The sequence below is a fragment of the Heterocephalus glaber genome, unplaced genomic scaffold (genome assembly GCF_053883595.1).
Source record: "Heterocephalus glaber isolate CG9 unplaced genomic scaffold, H.glaber_assembly_v1.0 deba00001532, whole genome shotgun sequence".
In the NCBI taxonomy this organism is placed as follows: domain Eukaryota; kingdom Metazoa; phylum Chordata; class Mammalia; order Rodentia; family Bathyergidae; genus Heterocephalus; species Heterocephalus glaber.
The window spans coordinates 23,024,309-23,046,222 of NW_028258330.1; the positions used below are offsets into that span (position 1 = coordinate 23,024,309).

General features: G+C 46.2%; 1 protein-coding gene across 3 annotated transcripts in view; it reads left to right on the forward strand.

Moving 5' to 3' along the window:
* Positions 1 to 2,580: 2,580 nt before the first annotated feature.
* The window catches only part of Hm13 (histocompatibility minor 13), a 43,983-nt gene continuing 24,649 nt past the window's right edge, over positions 2,581 to 21,914 (forward strand). For 2 of the 3 annotated variants that reach the window (XR_205056.4, XM_004840604.4), the window contains exons 1-3: positions 2,581 to 2,889; positions 12,432 to 12,530; positions 21,090 to 21,172. Coding sequence is in view for 2 of the 3 variants with exons in the window: in XM_004840604.4 (XP_004840661.1) it covers positions 2,707 to 2,889; positions 12,432 to 12,530; positions 21,090 to 21,172 (365 nt within the window). In the remaining variant the exon portion in view is untranslated. The remainder of the gene's footprint in view (positions 2,890 to 12,431; positions 12,531 to 21,089; positions 21,173 to 21,914) is intronic. The other variant, XM_004840605.4, reaches the window with a different exon arrangement.

Consider the following 21,914-nt stretch of genomic DNA (forward strand, 5'->3'; position numbering starts at 1 on the left):
AATATCAAGATACAGCTCTGAGATAGACACCCAATCCTCTACACAGAAGCTTTGACAGAAGCTTTCTGATCTTGGGTTCACCCCTTGATTCTCGGGTAACATTCACAATTTCCTACCCTAGAATGTAAGGGAGCTCATCATTTTGGCCCTAGGCCAAACAAAATTTGGGGCTGAGCCCAACAGGAAATGGAAGTGTCTCCAACTTCCAGTCCTGAGCTCTCAATGAGGAGACTCTGAGCAATGAGGCCTGGCTCCTGGACTGATTCTGTAGATTGAATTATTGATGGATGAATTCATGAGACACATTTGCTTCACTCATCCCCTTGGGCCATGTCCACCTTATTTAAAAACAGAATATGAAGGCTGAGAATGTAGCTCAATTGTTAGAGCACTTTCTTAGCGTGTGGGAGGCTCTGGGTTCAATTCCCAGAACTGAAAGGAAAGGAAAGGAAAGGAAAGGAAAGGAAAGGAAAGGAAAGGAAAGGAAAAAAGAGAGAGAAACCACATTATCTGGCTCAGAACTATATTACTGTCTCTGATCCAAACTCCTTATTCTACTGTTCAGCTAGAATGTTGGAAAAAGCAGAATATTTGGAGGCCCACAGACCCAAGTCTAAGGCTCTCCTCTACTGCTGCTAACATTGTGACCTGGATGGGCAACTTTGTCTCTTTGAGGCTATTTCTTGTCTGTAAAATTGAACCAATTATCCCTTATAGGTGTTATTGGAATCAAAGACAATATGCATAAAGTTACTGGTGCAGTGCCTGACATGTATTAACTTCCAAGCCTGGACTAGGCTATGTGATTTTACACCATCATAATGTTTATCAGTTCTAAAATTCACTCACTTTCCCACTCTATGACAATAGATCTAAGCTTTGTAAATTTCTCTTCTTTGCCCACTGACATGTGTAAAGCCCTTTCCGTAGAGTGTACTAGAGTCACACTGGAGGACAGTAGATCTGCCCTTCCAAGATCCAGATTGGCTTATAGCCACGTCCCTGGAGGGCATGCTTTTTGCTTCACTTTGTTTATCCCTGGGACACAGTACCCACAATTTAAAGGAGGGGAGGTTTATTTTGGCTCATGGTTTCAGTTCAAAATCTGCTGGCTCCAAGGTAAGACAGCCTGGCAAAGGGGGATAGGAGAGAAAAACTGCTCACCTCATGGCAGCCAGGAAGCAGAGAGTGAAGAGAGGAGCCAGAGGGACCAGGGATTTAGCTCAGTGGTTCCGCTGCCTGCCCCAGAGGCACAAGGACCCAAGTTCGATCCCCGGGACAAAAAAAAAAAAAGAGAGAGAGGAGCCAGGAAGTGTGATACACCCTACCAGGTCATGCCTGCAGTGACCTGCCTCTTCCAACCAGGGCCCACCTTTGAACAGCAAGTCAAATATACCACCCCCATAGTCCAGTCTCCTTTCAAAAGCCCCACCTTTGAGCCTATAGGTCTTTGGAGGGGGCGTCCAGGTATAAACTGTGACACCACTGCTTTGTCCAAAGTTTCTTGAAGGTGAGGTATGTGCAGGGTACAGCTTTCTCCATTTTGCATACTATAATATGTACTTTTACCATGAGCCTTGACTAGGGCACCAGTTGCATAGACAGGGGCCTCAGGAATTTCCTATTTGTTTCAGAGTTGTTTTGAAAATCAAATGAGATATTCATTCATTCATTTAATACTGGTTGAGTGTTCTCTATATTCCAGATGCTATTCCCTTTTTTGCTTTATTTTTCTCTAAATTATAAACTCTAATTAACATCCTATGTAACACATAACTATGGATTGACATTTTTGTATTATAGAGATGTTATATTTTAGACTTTATATTTTATATTTTATTCCAGGTGCTTGAAAGACAGCAGTGAATATTAAAGACTTCATAAAGTACACAATACAGTAGAGAGGACAGCTATTAAACAAGTAATTACCAGAAATTTAAGAACATATACACCGTGCCCCTGCATAACACCCTAGACAATCTTCACATTACTCTTTTTATAAAATACATGCTGTGGTCAACCAGGCCCCACACACTCCTTAAGATGTTTTGGCTTTATTTTTCTCTAAGTTATTTATCTTCATTAACATTCAGTATAATACATAGCTATATACTATGTCAATATTTTAGAGAGTTTATATTTTATTTATTTTGTCCTTTTATGATTAGTCTTCCCATTCTCCTCCTCCCCCACATTAAAATGCAACCTGCATGAGGGCAAGGATAAACTTTTGCCTGTATTGTTCACATCAGTGTTCCCAGACCCTAGAAGAGTGCCAGGTATAGAGTGGGACACCCAATAAATCAGGTGTGAATGAACAACTGAATATTGGATAAATGCATGTGTGAATAAACAAGTTCTTAGTTGGAGGACGAGGATTTGTGGAGAGTAGGACAACATGGGATTGATGAAATCGACTCCGGCGTCCCTCTGGAAGGATGCCGACCTCAAGGTCCAGAGTTCCTTTCCGAACCGCTAGTACATTGCTTAGCAACCGGGCGCCCCACCCCCCGCTGCCTCTAGAGGGCGAGTGGGCGGGGCGACGGGAACGCGCGCGTGAGAGCGGCGCGAGGCGGTGAGGAAGGCACGTCACTTCCTGTTTCTTTAGGAGAACGTGGCTTTCCCAGCAGCGCCCTTTCGGAAGTCTGAGTACCTGCAGCAGCAACGGCCGTGGAGCTGGAGTTAGAGCCAGAGCGCAGCCTCGTCATGGACTCGGCCCTTAGCGACCCGCACAACGGCAGCGCAGAGACAGGTGGTGCGGCCAACGGCACGACGCGTCCTCCCTCCACGCCCGAGGGCATCGCGCTGGCCTACGGCAGCCTGCTGCTTATGGCGCTCCTGCCCATCTTCTTCGGCGCCCTGCGTTCGGTGCGCTGTGCCCGCGGCAAGGTAGGGCCACCGGCAGAGCCGGGCGCTTTCCATCCCCGTCCTGGACGCGGCTGGCTCGGACCCTTCCCCGCAGACCCTTCCTAGGCTGGACAGACACCTCCTCTCCTGGTCCACAGACTCTTCTCAGCGTGGGTCTGCACCCTGCCCCCGCGCCTGGGGATGGCCTGTGGCGTCCCGGGATCTGAGTGCTGACACTTTCCTCAAATAGGGACTCGTTTCTACCCCCAATCGGGCCCTGACACAGCCCTCTCTCTGCATCATTCCGCAGCTAGGAACACTGTCAACCGATCCTCACACTGCCACTCGGGCGGTGATTGTTCTGGGCCTCCTGGGCCCAGTCAGGCCAGCCCCGGGCTGTACCTGGTGGGTGCTGATCGAGAGAGCACAGTGATAGGATCTGCTGGGTTAGGAACCCTGTCATGTTCCATCCCAGAGCTAATTCTGGCATCCAGACCTATCCCTAGGCTCTGACTCCTGTCTCACCTCACTCAGGGCAAGCTGTGTGCTCACCTACAACCACATCAGGCCTTTGCCCCTACCTGAAACAGTGAATACAGAAATACAGACCCAGATCAGCCTCCAGTCTTTTGCTTCACCTTCTGGGTTCAGTTGCAATCACCTATCTCCTCAGAACAGTGGTACATTGATCTTTCTACTTTTTAACCATGAGTAGACACCTCTTTTTCGCTGGGGTCCTCTCCATAACTACCACCTGGCCTTGGGCCTGTCTTAGCCAAAGCCCAGATCCTGCTCCTAACCTCTTAACACTGTTCCCACCCCTCACCCTGACCCTACCTCAAATAGCCTTTCTCCCCATTCCCCTGAAATGGTTCCCCCACCAAATTGGGCCTACCTGTGGAGTAACTGAGCCGCTGGTGATGTCTCTTTGAGACAGCCAGACTCCATCCTTGGCCTTCCTCAGCATCTGTCCTATTGATGATGCCTAAGAGGACTCCAGCATCTTCTACCTCCTGCTTCCCTCTCCCACACTTTCCACCCTTACTTTTTCCCTATATTAAGCCCTAACTCATTGGACCAATGACTTCTCACTTCCTGGCACCCTTTCCCTTCCTTGACAGCCTCTTAATCTGCAGTTCCCTGCTGCTCCTCCCCCACCAGACCTAAAGATGTCTTAACCAGAGAAGGCAGAAACAAAACAGCTGCCACTTTTGAAACTACTGCCCCATCCCAGGTTCTCAAAACACTACCCAGCTTGTGCAATGGCTTAGGACTCCCACCTTTTCCAAAAATCAGAGAAACCACTGCTGGCTTTCTGTGCTCAGGTGTAAAGAGGAGCAGTCAGGTGGGGCTTAGGCTGAGAGGCTCTGATGTGATCTTCTTTTCTTTTCTATTCTGCCTCTTGTAAGAGTTTAGGTGGACTTAGCCTCTTTCCTAGAGCTGTCAGCTGTCACCCAGACACTTGGTTCAGAGAGCAGTTCTGAAGTAGACTAGGACAAAGGAGGCAAGGGGTAGCTTCGCATGAGGCTGGGGGCTTGATCTGAGAGTCTCTTGATCTGTCTGAGTAACCCTCCTTGGCATCTTCTGCACATGAATCACTAGTCTCTTCAGAGAGAGCACCTGCTAGGCAGCAGTGATTCTGTCATGGTCTAGGGTGGGGTGCTACAGAAATGAGTAGGTCAGAGCCCTGTCACCAAGGAGTTCAAGAGTATGGATGGGGGAAGGGAAACCTGGTCTTCAACTATAATGCAACCTGTGCTTCAGGCTTCACAGAGGAAGGCTGAGCACTCGTGGAGCAGGGCAGAGAGGGTGGGGGAAAGGAGCTAGAGGCTTCATGGAGAGGTAGAGTTCCAGCCAGATGAGGGCATTCTAAGCAGGGGAACTGGGAAAGAAGAGGTTATGAAGGCCAGAAAGTATGAGGCAGTCCAGGAAGCAGCAGATGGTCTGGTATAGCTGGAGCAGAGGGCATGAATAGAAGAAAGCTTAGGCTCTGATACCAATCCCCAAGCGTCTGCAGGCCGGCAGGGATGAAAGACTGAAATTACCAACAGGACCTGACCATTCGTTGGTGGCCTCCCAACCCAATAACCAGGATGCTTAAAGCTTACAAAACCTTTACCCTCTTGGATGCACATAGCACCTGAGTGTGGTAAGGCACTGCCAGTTTTATTATCTCTGTTGTACAGAAAAAGAAACTGAGAGTCAGACAATTACTGCTGAAGGTCACTCTGCCATATAAAGGCTGAACCAAGTGCCTAGTCCTAGACCAGGGCTCTCTCCTTGATATAAGTGCCCCTGAAGACAAACAGAAACAGCGTTTTGGCTTGGAAACAGACAGGCCAGAAGACACCCTTTTCTACCCTGAATCATTTCCCTTGTCATTTGGCAAGGAAAGAGAAATTAGTATGAGGACCTTAAAGTTTTAGATTTCCGCTAGTGATAGACCCCAAAGACAACTGAGTGGGGCAAATAAGGACAGAATCCCCATGGGGTCACAATGTCCACAACAAGCACAACACATTGAAATCCTGGGGAGAAGAAGGTGGAACAGGGTGGACTATGGGCTGTTGACTATAACCCAACAGGAGCACTCTCTGCAGCGCCCTGAGACCTGTGTCCGCAGAAGGGAGCAAGTCTGGCCCAGGCAGGAGCTGCATGTCAAATTGGTTCAGCAGCCTTTGTCCTATATTACAGAGGAGCCCCTCGGCCAACAGGACTGGGCATGTCTGTGTGCACTGGGAATGCCAGGCAGAGAAGGCCAAGCCCTCCTTCCAGAGCTCAGTCACCAGCAAGATCCAGAAGTATGGCTAGCCAACAAGATTGAATTCCACTGTGCCTCTGCGGGGAGGTAGCAGCTGTCTGCACAGTAAGTGAGAGTTCAGCAGGCAGAACAGGAGAGGGGGCCAGTGAGAAGTGTGACATGAGTCCAGGATGAGTTTGGATGCCATGACAAGATGCTCAGGGAGTCTACAGCCTTCTGAGAAACAGCTCACAGGCAACGCAACACTTAATCTTGGTGGTGACAGAAATACAACATACCTGTACAAAATTCAAGCAGTGTAGAGATATAAAGGGGAAAAAAAAGGCTCTTCATTGTTACTCCTTGGGAGTAACCCACTTCACACTGTGTGTGTGTGGGAGTAGGGGTTGAATCCAGGGCTTTGCACATGCTAGCACATACTTGACTACTGAGCTATATCCCCAGCCCATCGTCCAAACGTTTTCTGTGTATGTACAAACATATGTGCATGTGCATATACACACAGGTAAGTATTTTATTAAAATGAGATATAATACATGTTACTCTGCAACTTGATTTTTTTTTTTCTTTAACAGTATATATTGGTAGGAGTGGGGATGTAGCTCAGTGGCACCACGCCTGCCTGGAAGGGTACCAAGGCGTTCAATCCCCAATATCACAAAAGAAATGTGTGTGTGTGTGTATATATATATATATATATATGTGTGTGTGTGTGTGTGTGTGTGTATATATGTATATATATACACACATATATATGTGTCTGTGTGTGTGTGTGTATACATATATGTGTGTGTGTCATTTTTCTGTTAGATCTACTTCACCTTTTTATAGCAGGGAGAGTAGGTAATGTGTGTCTCTGGTACAGAATACAAGAGGTACACGGGTGTACTGTGAAAGTCTCCTGTCCCAGCTGCCTAGTTTCCTCCCACAGCAAAACTCTGGTAGCCTGTTTCTTAAATATCTATCTGGGGAGATTCCGTGCCTTTGCAAGTAAATAAGCATTTTTGTTATATAACATATATGTGCGTGCGTGTGTGTGTGTGTGTGTGTGTGTATACACACACTTGTTTTGCACTTTGCTTTTTTAAAATTATATACGTATTAGAGATCCAGTCATGTCAGTACAAATGGTGTGTCCTGTTTTCTGTAACAGCTGTGTACCATCCCACCCACACCCACAGCTTGTTTAGAACTGGTTCTCATTTGTTTTTGTTTTTTTTGGTACCGGGGATTGAACTCGGGACCTTGTGCTTGCGAGGTAGGCACCGGAACCACTGAGCTAAATCCCTGGCCCTAGAACTGGTTCTCAAAGGGTGGCCCCCTGGGCTTGTGGCACAGGCTCACCTGAGATCTTAGGAGACGTGCAGACTCAGAATTAGAAGCTCAGGCCCAGCAGTGTGTTTCACAAGCCTTCAGTGGCTCTGATGCACACTGAGAAGCACTGATTTAGAAGCGGTCATTTAGGCCATCTCAGTCTTTGGCTATTGTAAACTGTGCTGAAATTAATATCCTTGATTGTTTACTATTTCACATTTGTTCATGTATTTGTAGAGTAAATTACTCAAAATCAGTTGACCAAGTCAAAGTTCATGTGCATTTTTTACTTAGATTTTAGAAAATAATCCCCATAGAGATTGTATCCATTTTATTAGTACATGTTTGTAGTACATAATGATTTCATTCTCTGTAGGGAGTAGGTACATGAACATAACACATTTTAATTCTTTTTACTCTCCTCTCCCTTTCTTCTCTCCATCTCAAAATCTCCTTCCCATTTACCAAAGATCTATCTATTTCTTACTGTCTATCTTTTGTTCTGTAAAGTATTTATACTTTGGGTTTCTCATATAAAAATTATGTGATACTTAAGTTAATGTGTCTGAGCCGGGGATTTAGCTCAATGGTTCTGCCGCCTGCCTCGAAAGCGCAAGGTCCCGAGTTTGATCCCCAGTACCAAAAAAAAAAGGTAGTGAAGTTAATGTGTCTGGTTTATATCACTTAATATTATGGTCTCAAGGTGCATCCATTTTCCTACAAATGACTCAAACTTAACTTATCCTTCTTTACAGCAGAGTAGTACTCCCTTCTGTGTAAGTACAATATTTTCTTTATCCATTCTGTTCTCACGTCTTGTTTAATGGCTGCATAGTAGTCCACTCCCCCGAGATTTTTAGGCAGATACATGCTATAGTCAGGTGTGAGTTTTAGAGAGAGCCTACAGCCTGCCAGGTGGTCGGGGAGGCGAAAGGGTGAGAAGGCAGGTGCAGGTGTCTTGAGGACAGCTTGTGGAGGCTCAGGATGGTGGACGAGGTGAGTGAATGAATGTAGGTGTAAGCAGAAGACACCCTGGGGTCTCTGGCTGGGGTAATAGTAACAGAATGGTCCAGGTCTTCCAGGTTGTTCCTAGGTCATGGCCTGGACCCAGTCACTGTGCCAATGGCCTGAAGCCGGGCATCTGTCTCCACTTATTCCTTTTGCTCCCACTCTGATAACTGAGCATCCAGAATGTCACAGCAGCTCAATTTATTTCTGCTGTGTTTTTTGTTTTGTTTTGTTTTCAATACTAGGAATTGAACTCAGGGCCTTGCACTTGCCAGGCAGGCAAGGCGCCACTGAGCTACATCCCTGGCCCTATTTGTGGTATTTGTGTTAGCCTTTTTCTCCATTGTTTATGGTTTGTGTTCCAGGAGCTATTGTGTCTGCATAAGTGTGTTTGGTTTTTTAAAAATCCAAATCGAATTGGGACGGGGATTTAGCTCAGTGGCACTGTGCCTGCCTCACAAGCGCCAGGTCCTGAGATGGATCCCTGTTGCCAAAAAAACAAACAAATCAAATTGGTAGAGAATCCTTCAACTTTTAATATTTTTGTAACTGCAAAGATTATCCTCTGTCTTCAGGATTCTGTTCCTCAGGAAGGTCACAGCCTTCTTGAGCATATTCTTGTCACAACTTTCCAACAGGTATTTCCAGATAGGAAAAATAGAGGTCACCAGTAAATAGTAGCCAAGAGCTTTGACTCGATAAGCTTTGCCTCAGTTTGAAACCTGGCTCTGCCACTCACCATCTGTGTTCCACTAAACAAGTTACTTCACCTCTCTGAGCCTCCTTTTCCTTGCGTGTAAAATGGACCTGCCTCATAGGGATTTGTAAACCAATTGGAAGGCTGCTGGGCGCGTAGAAAGTTCTTAGTAAATGTTACTCTTACTGCTATTATTGCCAGTCAGATTTCAAGTCTCCCCTTCTGACTCACATTGCAGCATTATGTATTTATAAATCACCCACAGAGGAGACGATTCCTCTGTTTTGTGGAGCATCTGCCCAGCCCTGGTTTGTCATCTAATAATATTAAGCCTCTTCCTGCCCAGTACTGGGCAGAACTGAAAGGAATATGTGGAAATGAGCCATCATGCTAGTTTGTCAGGAAAGCCACAGAATCCTGTGTGTGCTTTCACAGCCTTGAGCTTGCATATGTGCAAGTCTCTGCTTTCACTTCCTCATACACAAAGCAAACTCCTCAACTTAGCATTTATTTGGCTCCTACTGCATACCAGACCCTGTGGCTGGCCTTCCACAGCCTTAAGTGGCATCTGCTCTAGCCACCTGTGATGCTCTTATTTCCTGCAGAAACAGTCTTGCCTGCTTACTCATAGTTTCCTTCTACTTAACCCGTAGTGAGTACAGCTTGAATGATTACTCAGGCACCATGCTGAGTGCTTCTAATGCATAGTGGGAATCCTTACAACTCATTTTATAGCCGAGGAAGTTGAGACTCAGAGAAAATCACTTTCCCAAAGCCCACAGCTGGCAAGAAAGTACCAGAGTGTCTGCTTGGGGCTACTGACCTCAGAAGCCTCTCTTGACTGCTTGGCATTCATGCTACACATTGTGTCAGTATATATGTCTGTTTTGTCACTTGTCATGCTGCACTGTAATATTCTGTTTATCTGGAAGGGTGTTAGCCTACCAGCCTAGGAACTCTTCAAGGTCAGGAGCTGTCTGATTTATTTCCTACCCACACTGCTGCTACACAGGAACTGTACTAAACTTGTGGAGGTACACAGAGCACACGAGGCATTGCCCAAGTCCCACCACTGCACACTTCTGTGAAAAGCAGAAGCCAGGGGCTGGCAGAGAAGAGAGAAGGAAGGAAACTGGGCCTCTAGCTCTCAGTATTCCTCACCCTCCTCAGCCCTACCTCCTGGCAGAGCTTCTGGAGAAAAAAATGATTCACACCAAGCTGCCATCGACCTTCCAGCCCTGGCCACTCAGCCTTACATGTGGGGGTTTGGTTAAGGGCCCCCTCACTCCTCCCTGTGATCATAGAACTTACAGTTTACCAGCCTCTTTCATATCTATATCTTGTTTGGTTTAAGCTTCTTGGTCTTCTTTTGAGATGAGTGGAGCTAGATATTGCCATCCTGTTTGGCAGATGAGTATCTGAGGTTCGAAGAGCAAATGACTTGCCTCTAGCACCCAGCAAGCCACTAACAAAACAGTGAATGCCATGGATATACTTTATAGCAGTAGTGTGTGCTGCAGCAGGCTATTTGTTATCATCGAAAGCTCTTAAAGTTTTGCCATCACTGTTCTATAGGCATCACTTTGCTTATATTTAAAAGTTACATCTGTAGGAAAAATTCCCGGAAGTATAATTGCTTTGTCAAAGGGTATGTGCATTTGTACTTTTAATGTATATTGCCATACAGTATTATCTCTACCGGAAGACTGATTTGCTATCTCTTGCCCCACAACTCACCAACTCAGCATGTTACCAAAAGTGCATTCTTGGCTTTCTGATAGGTGAAAAGTGGGATTTCTATATACCTTAATTTGAGCTTCTCTTATTAATAGTGAGGAACAAAATGGGGGGCTAGGTGAGAGCCAGGCATACTGGCACACCCCTATAATCTCACACTCAGGAAACTGAAGCAAGTTCAGGGTCAGCCTGGACTACATTATGAGACCCTGTCTCAAAAAGAGGTGAGAGGTTGGGCCGGGGTGGTTCCGACGCCTGCTGCTCAAGCGCAAGGACCCGAGTCTGATCCCCGGTACCAAAAAAAAAAAAAAAAAAAAAGAGGTGAGAGGCTAGGAATGTAGCTCAGCAGTAGCTCTTATATTGTATGCAATGAGGCCCTCTGATCTCCAGCACTGCAGGGAAAAATGAGAATGAACATTTTTTTTTATGATTAAGACCATTGTAATTTCTGTCCTGTGAATCCTCTGTGTGTCCTTGGGCATGTGCCAATTATGGTCTGATGCATCTGACAAATTTGATGTCCTCCTCAAAAGGCTGCACAGGTTTGTACTCAAGCCAGTGGTGTATACACATCCTGGTTCCCTACCCCTCCATCTCCTAGTGACCATTTCATGGGCTTGCTGCCTTATGCCCCATCTCCTCCCTCTCTGCAGTCTCCATGGGGCCACAAGGGTCTCCATACAGCTCCCTTCTTAGCCTGTTTTTTCCTGTTGTTTAAGAGCTAGTTATGAGCCAAAGTATTGGTGAGACTCTGCGGCCTAATGTGGGCCCTTCTCCGAGGGACACTGACACATTTTTCATGAGATAGACAGGTGATACCAGTATCCCAGGCACTGTGTCCAACACGTGGCTGCTGTAGCCTGAGTAAAAGTCTTATCTAACGTTGCCAGGATTTTCAGTAGCTGTGACAAAACATTTGGGAGCATGGAAGGTCTTGATGGCAGTGAGGTTTACTGGCCCCTGAAGGACTAAGGATTTGACCTAGCAGAGAGAGGGCAAGTGTAGTGATCCTGGAAGCTTATGAGTACAAATTTAAACCAGGATTACACTTCAGCAGTAAGTTATCATTAAAAGCATAAATTCTGTGAAGCTGATTTAATTTCTGTGTCACGCTGTTGCTTTATTTTCGAGTTATTTTTCATGTAAATATTTATTCTTCATCAGTTCTTTACCCACGTCACAGTCTTGTCAACCACAGCATCTGCCATTATACATGTAGTTGTGGCTTTCATTTCTACAATATTCACTCACAGATCTTAAGTTGAAGATTACTTCTTCGCATGTGCAGTTTTAGTAGCCATTGTCAATTTTGTTAGTTTATTTCAACTCATCATACTCATACCTGCTGGGTAAAACACCAGTCTTTTTTTGTTTTGTTTTGTTTTTTGAGACAGGATCTCACTATACAGTTTAGAGTAGCTTTGAACTTACTATGTAGCCCAGGCTGGCCTCGAACTTGTGGCAGTCCTCCTGCCTCAGCCTCCCGAGTACTGGGATTACAGGCATGCACCACCAAGCCCAATGAAAACACCAGTCATATTTCCTTCTCAGCTGGCGCATAAGAATGTTGGAAACAGTGGCCTGCCTCACGAGGTCTGGGCCTGCTCTAGAGTCATCAGTCTGTGGGTTTTTTCCTTTTGGTTGTCACATGCTGTAACTGTCTCAGCCGTAGCTCTTCTCCCTGGACACACATGTGCCCTGGGTTCTCCCTGGACAGTCTCTATCCTGGCCCAGCTCTCCTCAGTGGCAAGGTGCTGAGATCACAGCATCTTCCTCAGGGGGAAGTGGCCAGCCCCTGGGGAGGAGCAGGACCAGCATTACCAAAAGCCAAGAGGGGGCCAGGGATTTAGCTCAGTGGTTCCGTCACCCGCCTTGTAAGCGCAAGGACCCGAGTTCCATCCCCGGTACAAAAAAAAAAAAAGCCAAGAGGCAGGAAGCAGGTAGGAATTGAACTATAATTGAGAAGGAAAGAAATGAACAAGTTGTTGAGGCAGCACGTGCACACCAATGTCCAGCTGTGGCGCAGGCCTGCAGCCCTGGGTCAGCAGCCTCTCCTCTCTCTTCCAGAACGCCTCAGACATGCCGGAAACCATCACCAGCCGAGATGCTGCCCGCTTCCCCATCATTGCCAGCTGCACACTCCTGGGGCTCTACCTCTTTTTCAAAGTAAGTTCTTTGCCCTTTGTGGTGTTGTTTGGTTTAAATAACTATATTTTATTTTGTTTTATTTTTCCCATCATAGGAATCGTGCATGTTCATTATAGAAAACAAAGCAAGGAAAAGTAAATAATTCACCCATGACCCACCACCCCAAGACAACTGCTGTTTTTAAGGACCTTTTCCTGCCAGTCTGTTTCTTTTCTCTGTGTAGTTTTGGATTCTGTTTTGTGCTACCAGTCCGGTTTCGTTCTACTGTTTATGTTGGGCTGGGGTATAGCTTGTGTCTCAGACATGCTTCTATGATACTAATCACCTTTTTTTGTTGTTTAATTTTATCAAGGTTTATTTTCCCATTAAAAGTTATACAGGCTCAGGCCCTGGTCAGGGCTCTCCTTGCTGCCTTTGGCAGTTCTGTTTCTGTGCTTATCTGGATCATCTTAGTCTTGCCTTTTCACGATGGTGGTCCCATGCTACCCTCATCTGGGCCTGGGCCCTGTACCATGTGCCCTGTGGGATGGGAGAAGTGAGGCAGTGGCATAACGTAGTGGTTGTTTCTATGCATTCAGGCTGCCCTTAGGGCTGCCTCCCTTCTTACTCTTCCCTTGCTGCACGTCCATCTCTACCCCTGTCTCTGAAATTGACCTGACTGCTCTGGCAAGAAGAGGAAATGTTCTCTTTAAAGAGGCCCCTTTGCTGACCAGTTGAAGTCTAGACTTATTGCTGGAAAATCTGCATGGGCGTCACCCCCTCTCACTGCATGTACTCAAAAAGGCATCCAGAGCCAAGGCTCCTACACTCATTGTCCCTCTCAGTGCTCAAGGAGTTCCATTCCAGGAGGACAAGATCTATGCCCTAAGCAGATAACAGAGAAGATAATGGAGGAAGTTTGGTCATGGCCTAGGTTCCCCCCAAATCAACTGTGCATATTTATCTGCACAATTATCTGTACTTTGGGGGAAAGATGGGTAGATTCTAGCTCCATGGATGACCTTCAGGAGGTGGAGGAGCTGCAAGAAGAGGCAAAAGCAACAGGTGTACTTTGGAGCCAGCTGAGGAGAGAGCAAACTCATAGGTGCTGGTGCTTGGATTTAGCCAGGCCCCTCAAGCACCTCATGCATGCCCCAGCCCCTGGGCCCTTGCCCCTTCCTGCCCTGCAGCCTGCAGTACCAGCTCGCAGACACCTTCACCACAGGGTTTGGTTTTGCTGGCTTGAAGACGTGGTCTTAGAGTTCATTGAGACCCATAGCTTCACATGGCTGCTCCAGCCCTACTTCTTAGCATTCTTACTTCTCTTCTGGGGCTAATGTCAGCATCTATAGACAATAGACTATTAAAAATTACCTTTTAAAAAAAAAATTACCTTTTAAACAGGAAATGGAAGGCATTTGATGCAGAATTTTTGCATGATGACATAGAAATAATTTAAAAATAGTGTTTGTTCTGAATGTTGGTACACCCTTCATAGCTTTGTTACAATGAAACCTTGAATTGAAGATAATTAATAAATAACCTTTAAACAGTCGAAAAAAAAGAAAAGTTATACAGGCTCAATGTTGAAAACCTGGAAAACACAGAAAAATAAAAAAGGGAAAACAGCAGTCATCCAAAACCCCACTTTCAGAGACAGTCATAGATTCCCTTTGGAGGTGTGTCCTTCGCAGTGTCGGTGCATGGTTTCTCCATGGCTGTGGCCCCGCGGTGTTCTCAGTCTGTGGCTGCTTTCTCACTCACCTTGATGATATCATGAGCTTTTTCTCACATTACTACAAATACTCTGTAAACCTTTCTGGTTTTTAAAGTATAACTCCACTATTATCTGATTATACAAATGATATATATATAGAAAGTTTGTATATTATACCAAAAAGTATGTTAGAAAGAAAAACCCACAACACATAAGTCACCACTACTAACCATGTCTCCTTTCAGGGTTGGAATAAGCTTTTTTTGTTTGTTTTGCTTTTGCAGTGCTGGGGATGGAACCCAAAGTCTCATGCAAGCTGGGCAAGTGCTCTACCATTGAGCTACATCCCTGGCCTCCTTAATAAGATTTGTTTTGTTTTTGTTTTTTGTTTTGCTGGGGATTGAACCCAGGATCTTCACATTCAGCTACATCCCAAGCCCTTTTTTCTTTTTCTTTTTTTTTTGCAGAACCAGGGATCGAACCCAGGACCTTGTGCTTGCCAGGCAGGCACTGGCTCCACTGAGCTAAACCTCCAGCCCTTTATTTTCTATTTTGAGACATGATCTTGCCCAGGCAACTTGTCACTAAGTTCCCCAGGCTCGGCTTAAACTTGGGATCTTCCTGCCTCGAACTCCCAGAAGGATAGGATTACAAGTATGCATTACTGTACCTGTCAATAAGCTTTTTTTTGGAGACAGGGTCTTTCTCTGTAGCCCAGGCTGGCCTCGAACTCCCAACAGTCCTCCTGCCCTTGGCCTCCCAAGTACTGGGATTACCAGTGTGTGCCACCAAGCCCAGCATAACATATTTTTAACATAATTAGCATTATATTACAAATACAGTGTTATAATTTTAGCTTTTTTTTTTTTTTTTTTTTGCTACTGGAAGTCAAATCAAGGACCTCAGGCATATTAAGCAAGTGCTCTACCACTGAGCTATACCCACAGCCCTAATTTTTTCTTTTTTAGTAGTACATCACAAGCATTCTTTTCCTGATCATTGCAGATTACTCAAAACTAACTTTAATTACATTTTTAAATTACATGTATGTGGGGCCGGGGATTTAGCTCAGTGGTTTCACCGCCTGCTGTGCAGGTGCAAGGACCCGAGTTCGATCACCGGTACCAAAAAAAAAAAAAATTACATGTATGTGGTTTAAATATTTTTTCAGGTCTGGGGATATAGCTCAGTGGTAAAGCACTTGCCAGTATACACAAGGTCCTGGGTTTAATTGCCATACTCCTCAAAAAAATTTTTGTCAATTTAAGGAAAGGCACCAATGAGCCTTAATCTCTCCAGTATATTTTATTACGAATATATAATTCATAATCTAGACTTATAAAAAATTTTAAACCAGGTGTGGTGACACACATCTGTAATCTCAGCACTTGAGAGGTTGAGGCAAGAGAATCATGAGTTCAAGGCCACTTTGAACTATTTTTTGAGACCCTGTCTCAAAAAAAATATATGTATCAAACCTGTGTCTCTTAACCATAGAGATATTTTTGTATCAGCACAAATTCATCAAAGTAGATAAATAACTTTTAAAAAGCTTCTCATGTTGTTGAGTGTGGTGGCCCATATCTGTAATCCCAGCACTCAGGAGGCTGAGGCAGGAGGATTGTGGAGAGTTCGAGGCCAGCCTAGGCTACATAGTGAGTTCCAGGTCAGCCTGAATTTTATAGCAAGACCCTGTCTCAAAAAAAAAAGTTGTTCATGCTGAGGTATATGAGGTATGTTAGCTGTTCATGTTAGGTATGTCTGATGTGGTATGCCATAGCAGCACTGCAGTGAACATCTTTGTCCATATATCTTAGCAAAGGGATCCATATTTTCTTCAAGTATGTCTGCAGCTGCCTACAGTGTCAGACAGTCTCAATTTGTAATCAGACAGAGAGTGCCAAACTACCCTCCAAAAAGATTATACCAGTTTATATTCTCACTGACTTTACTGGCTCCCCCATATTCTCAACTACATTGGCTGCACCAAAATTTTTAGTTTTTACCAGTCTTTGAAGCCAAAACATAATTTTTAATGCCTGTTTCGTGTGGCATTGCTCCCTCATTGTTGGATCATAAATATTCTTTTCAGTAGCTTCAGAATATTCCCCTCACTTTTTCTTTTTTGTACTAGGGATCGAACTCAGGACCTTCCACTTATGAGGCAGGCATGGTGCCACTGAGCTAAATCCCCAGCCTTCTCCTCACTTTTGTTTGTTTGGTTGGTGGTTGTTGTTGTTGTTGTTGTTATTGTTGTTGTTCTTTTGGTCTGAGACAAGGTCTGGCTATGCAATTCAGGCTGGCCTCGAACTTAATATGTAGCTGAGGCTGGCTCACAGTGATCCTCCTGCCACAGCCTCCCAAGTGTTGGGACTACAGACATGCACCACCACACCCAGTTTCCTTCACTTTAAACAGAAAATATTATTCTGGTTTTCACTCTTAAAAATAAGAATGCACCAAGTAGCATTGGGTATTTACTGATTTTTTGTCTCCAGTCTCCAGTGAACAGCTGAACTTACCCAGTGCCTTGGTTCACAGCACATCGTCCTCAGACCCCCGCTACCCCTGATGCCTACCTCCATTCCCTTCCACCAGAGGTGCCTGCTCTGATGTAGTCAGTGTGTCAGTGTCTGTGTGCCTGCATCTGGAGGCAGCATTTTGACTTCCTCTGCTTCCTTTTCCTCTCCCCTGTTGAGATCTCTCCAAGGCTCTGCACAGCTAGCCCATTGCTTTTGACTTTGTTGTTAGCAAATATTTCTCAAGTCTGTATTGTGCTAAGAAATGCACATCCACTCCCTTGCCTCAAGACTGATATTTTCAGGACTTAGGATTCTATCCTCAGGCTAGGTAACCCAAAAAAGGAATTTCTGGCACCAGAAGGTGTGAAGCTTTTTTTTAGGTGGTTTTTTCTTTTTTTCACTCCCTCGGTACCGGGCATTGAACTTAGGACCTTGCACTTACAAGGCAGGTGTGGCGCCACTGAGCTAAATCCCCAGTCCTGGTGTAAAGCTTTTTTGAAAGCACTAGCTTCCTGTCATCCGGGCTGTCCTCTCTGGGCAGGTGAGCCCCACCCTGCCTTGTGCCAGAAGCACCATACATACCTCTTGCCTGTGCCTCAGTGTCTGGTTTGAGATTTCCAAAAGGCAGCTGTGGACAGCGCAGCCACCAGGCTCCTCCAGAACCTCAGCCTGACAGCTGGTTGATTGGTTTGCTTAATAGTAAAGGGCTGACCATAGTGGCTCTTACTCAGCCCATCCTCCTCCAGGCTGGGATACTGAGTTTATAACTGCATGGTACATTTTTAAAACTTCATATTTTTCTGATGCCTTAGCATCCCTATAGATGGCTCTAAACATCCTGCCCAGCCACCTTGGTGCACCAGTGTGGTAAGGCTGGTCTCTGCCACAGCTTCCCCCTCCTGCCCTCCTCTTTGACTTAGTGACATTCCAGCATATCCTCATTTCCAGTTGTATTGTAGATGGAAGCTTTAAACATCATTACAACACAGGCAAGGAGCACACATCCACAGAAACAAGTGAACATACAGGGTTTACTGTAGATACAGGCAGCCCATGGGGCGCATGACAGGCACTCCCAGGAAGCAAGTTCAGCCAAGCAGCTGGGAGGGCGGACCCCTGAGCAAGTGCTGCACTGGGGTCAGTGCAAGAACACAGGCATAAGGCAAAAAGGCAGGAGTGAATTTCACTGGTGTGTTTAATGTCACTGGATCCTATGGAGAAAGGACAAGAAGGGAAACTTACAGCAGGGGCCAGCCTTAACGCACCTCCTCAGCTGAGCAGTGTGGTCACAGCTATTGAGGGTGTGAGGCATCAGAAAGATAAAAAGTTTTATTTTTTCCTTTTTGAGAAGGGTCTTGCTAGGTAATATCAAGCCAGCCTTGAACTCACTATGTAGCCCAGACTGCCTTCAAACTCACAGAAGTCCTCCAGCCTCAGCCTCCCCAGTGCTGGAATTATAGGCATGTGCCATCACACCATACCACACCCCCCATCAGGGATTAACTCAGGACCTTGTGCTTGCCAGACAGGCGTGGTGCCACTGAGCTACATCCCCAGCCCTAAAGTTTTGAAAATTTACAAAACATTTCTCAACATCATAGCCTTTATCTCACCTCATTTAAAACTGAGCAGTTTGGAGCAGCTTATAAAAATTAAACCAATATTATAAGAAAAAGGGAGAAATTAGAGTGAAGAAAAAACTTTAAGTAGGATAAAATAAGCCAAGCATAGTGGCACACATAGTCCCGTCGCTCAAGAGGCTCAGGCAGAAGGATCTCTTGAGTGCAGGAAAGAAAAAGTAACAGGATAAAGCAAGCCGTGGGTGAGGACTTCGCCACACCAGTGGTCTAAAGACTTGTATTGTCTGGCTGGGGATTTAGCTCAGTGGCACCGCACCTGTCTCGAAAGTGCAAGGTCCTGAGTTTGATCCCCAGTCCTGGGGGAAAAAAAAAAAGACTTGTATTCTCACCAGAAATGGGCCATAATTGTGGCCCTGACTTTCTAGCTGCCAAAGCACTAAGGAAAGTGAGACTGGTGCCCACTTCACACATCCACGTAGTCACAGCACCCAGAGCCCGCAGGTGTGGTCTAAGACATTTTCTTCCCAGAGGTGATAGGCACGGCAGATCTCCACAAAAAGAATACATCCCTGTGCCTACAAAGTGTGTTCATAAGTCTTTCTTGCAGCACACATGTAATCAAGCACTGATTTGCTCATGCATTCATTCTGCATTTATTGAGTGCCCGCTACCTGGGGCCCTGTAGTGGGGGCAATAGAGACAAAAACAGCTAGCATCCCTACACTCGGGGAGCATCTTGTTCAGTGCTGGAGACAGACAGCAATCACATAGATAAAGGTAAAGTTCAGCTCTAAGAAGAGATACAGGCAAGGTCCGTAGTGCCAGGAAAGCACAGAAGAACCAGCCGAGGGGGAACCCCCCCCCGCCTGAGTCCCCATCTCAGAAGCACCTGCACCCACCTAGCTGCTCATCTGGTCCTGCACTGCTCTTTGAGCCCTCAGTGCACCCTGCACTCCCATTCTAGAACAGATCAAGAGTCTTGCTGCTGCCTATCATTTCCCCACCTCCCCCATCCAGGGCACTATGCCCTGCTGGGCTGCACAGTGCCCTCCGTACTGGGTACTCTGCTTCTGCTCTTGCCCTGCAGGCTCTTCTATACAGCAGCAGTAGAGGGATGCTTGCAGACCATCAGATCATGTCACAGCCCTGCCCTCCACCATCCACCTTCCACTGCTGGCCTGCCCACTAGGTGAACCTCAAGTCCTTTGTAGCACTGCAGGGTCTGGCTCCTTGCTTCCCCAGCCTCATCTCCTGACACTCTTCTCTTGCTTCCTCTGTTCCAGGCTTACAGGCCCTCACTGTTCTCTAAACACACAAACACCTGCCTCAGGACCTTTGCGCTTCCCCTTCTTTCTATCTCAGGTGCTCTTCCTGAGTCTCTCCATAGCCCACTCCCTGCCATGGTTTAGGGTTTTGCTCCAGGGCCCTCCCTTCCAGAGGCCAGCCCTCTGTGCCTATCTGAGATAATAGCTCTCCCCCTCCCCCTCTAACTCCTTGCCCCACTTTGCTCCTCTGAGACCCCTACACCACCTGGCAGTACATTATGTATCATTCTCCCTCCCTGGCACATGAATTCTGAGGGCGGGGACTTTGCCTTATTCCCCACGGTATCCCTGGTGATTAGCACAATGTCCTGCACATAGTGAACAATTGGGAATTGTCTGCTGAATACCTCTGGAAGGGGTGTTAAGGAAAATACCTAAGAGCTCGGGAAAGATGAGTACAGGGTGCTAGATGAAGCAGGAGGGTACAGCCCAGGTAGCCCAGGCCAGCCACCACGCAAGGCCAGAGAGGCTACAGCCTAGAGAAAGCAAGCAACGTGAGCTGAAGCAGAGGAGGTCTGCAAGGGCCCTCATGACGAAGGAGTATGGGCCTTCAGCTCACGGGAGCAGAGAGGAGTCATTGCAAGACTCTAGGCAGGACACCAACCTGATCAGGCTCAAAATGAAACAGAAACTTGCAGGCAGACAATACACCTGTACCCTACACAGGAGTACATCCTTCCCTCCCCATTAGAGACCATCACAGTAGCAACTCCAGCATAGTACATACAGCAAATTGAGAGGATATAGCAAGGCATTCCCAAGGTCTAGAATTAACATGTGAGCTGGACATGGTGACACACACCTCTAAGCCCAGCACTTCAGAGGCTGAGTCAGGAGAGGATCGCCATGAGTTTAAGGCCAGCCTGGACTACATAGCAAGTAGTGACAGTGGCTTTGGAGCATTGTGATGGGGAATATTTCTCAATTTCAACTGACAGTAATAAGGTCAGGAAGCAAGTGGCTATCAGGGCCTGTTGTCCTGATTTCCCCCCTGTCTTCAGGAAAGGGAGGAGGCATCAGAAGAGCTGATGTGGAAGATGGAGGGGGCAAGCAGATACCTTGTAACTAGCATGCTTGGGCCTTGCTGACTGCTCTGTAGGGCTCTGCAGATCTTTGGAGAAGAAGGACATGCGGAAGAGCAAATTCTGAGGTTCTGCCAGCTCTCGTGGGTCTTGCACTTCAGACTCCCTCATCCCCCATGATTCTGGGCAAAAATCTAATTGCCTGTCTCTAGATAACAGAGCTCTATGCATACACCTCCAGGCTCTCTTGGGAGATACATTCCGGGCCTTGAAGTTCCCACAGCTATAAATAGAAGTCCCTAGGATTGCCTGAAATTCTCCACTGTCCCCTAACTTGAGAGGTGAGACCAAGCTCCAGAAGAGCAGCAAGGACGTTTCATCATGGCCACTGGCAACCCTGACTTTCTGTTTCTTTTTGTCTTTCTGCCTCAGATATTCTCCCAGGAGTACATCAACCTCTTGCTGTCAATGTATTTCTTCGTACTGGGAATCCTGGCCCTGTCCCACACCATCAGGTCAGAAGGCATCTCTCTGCAGCACTTGAAGCAGCTTTCTCAGGAGCCAGTACAGGGTTTTGGCTGTGAACATTACCTTTGGCATCATTCAGAGCCAAGTTTGAATCCTGGCTATAAAACCCAAAGGAGTCCTTTCCTTGTGTCACAGTGTAGGTGACCTAGGATGAAAACCATAACCTCTCAGGGCCACAGTTTCCTTATTGGAACTGATAAAAATATCCAGCTGTTATTTCTTACCGCCACTGTTGTTGGGAGGGTTGTTTGCAAATAGTAATGCCCAGTAATTGTCATAGTGCTGGGATGAGTAGTCCAGTACCACCTGCCAGGTGCTGTGGCCTGCCAAGCACTCAGCTCGGTTCTCGTACACTTTCTTTTTCATGAGAGACACTGGAGAGAGATGCTAGGAATGTGGGCTCTGGAATTTGACTACCTGACTGAATTCAGACTGCCACTTAATAGCTCCTGACCTTGGGCAAGTTACTAAATCTCTTTGGCCTCAATTTCATCACAAATGTAGAGGAAAATAATAGTACTTTCCTCAGGGGGATGTGCTGAAAGTTTTTAGCCTGGTGTCTTGTACTTCATGTGTTCAATAGCTGTTAACCTTGTTTGTAGTAGTGGTATTATCTTTGTTAACCTGCCAGGCAAGCAGGTTATGGCTAGTTTTTGCTTTCAATCCAGGAAAACTGAAGCTCAGAGAGGTTAAGAAATTTCCCTGGAGGCTGGAGATTTAGCTCAGTGG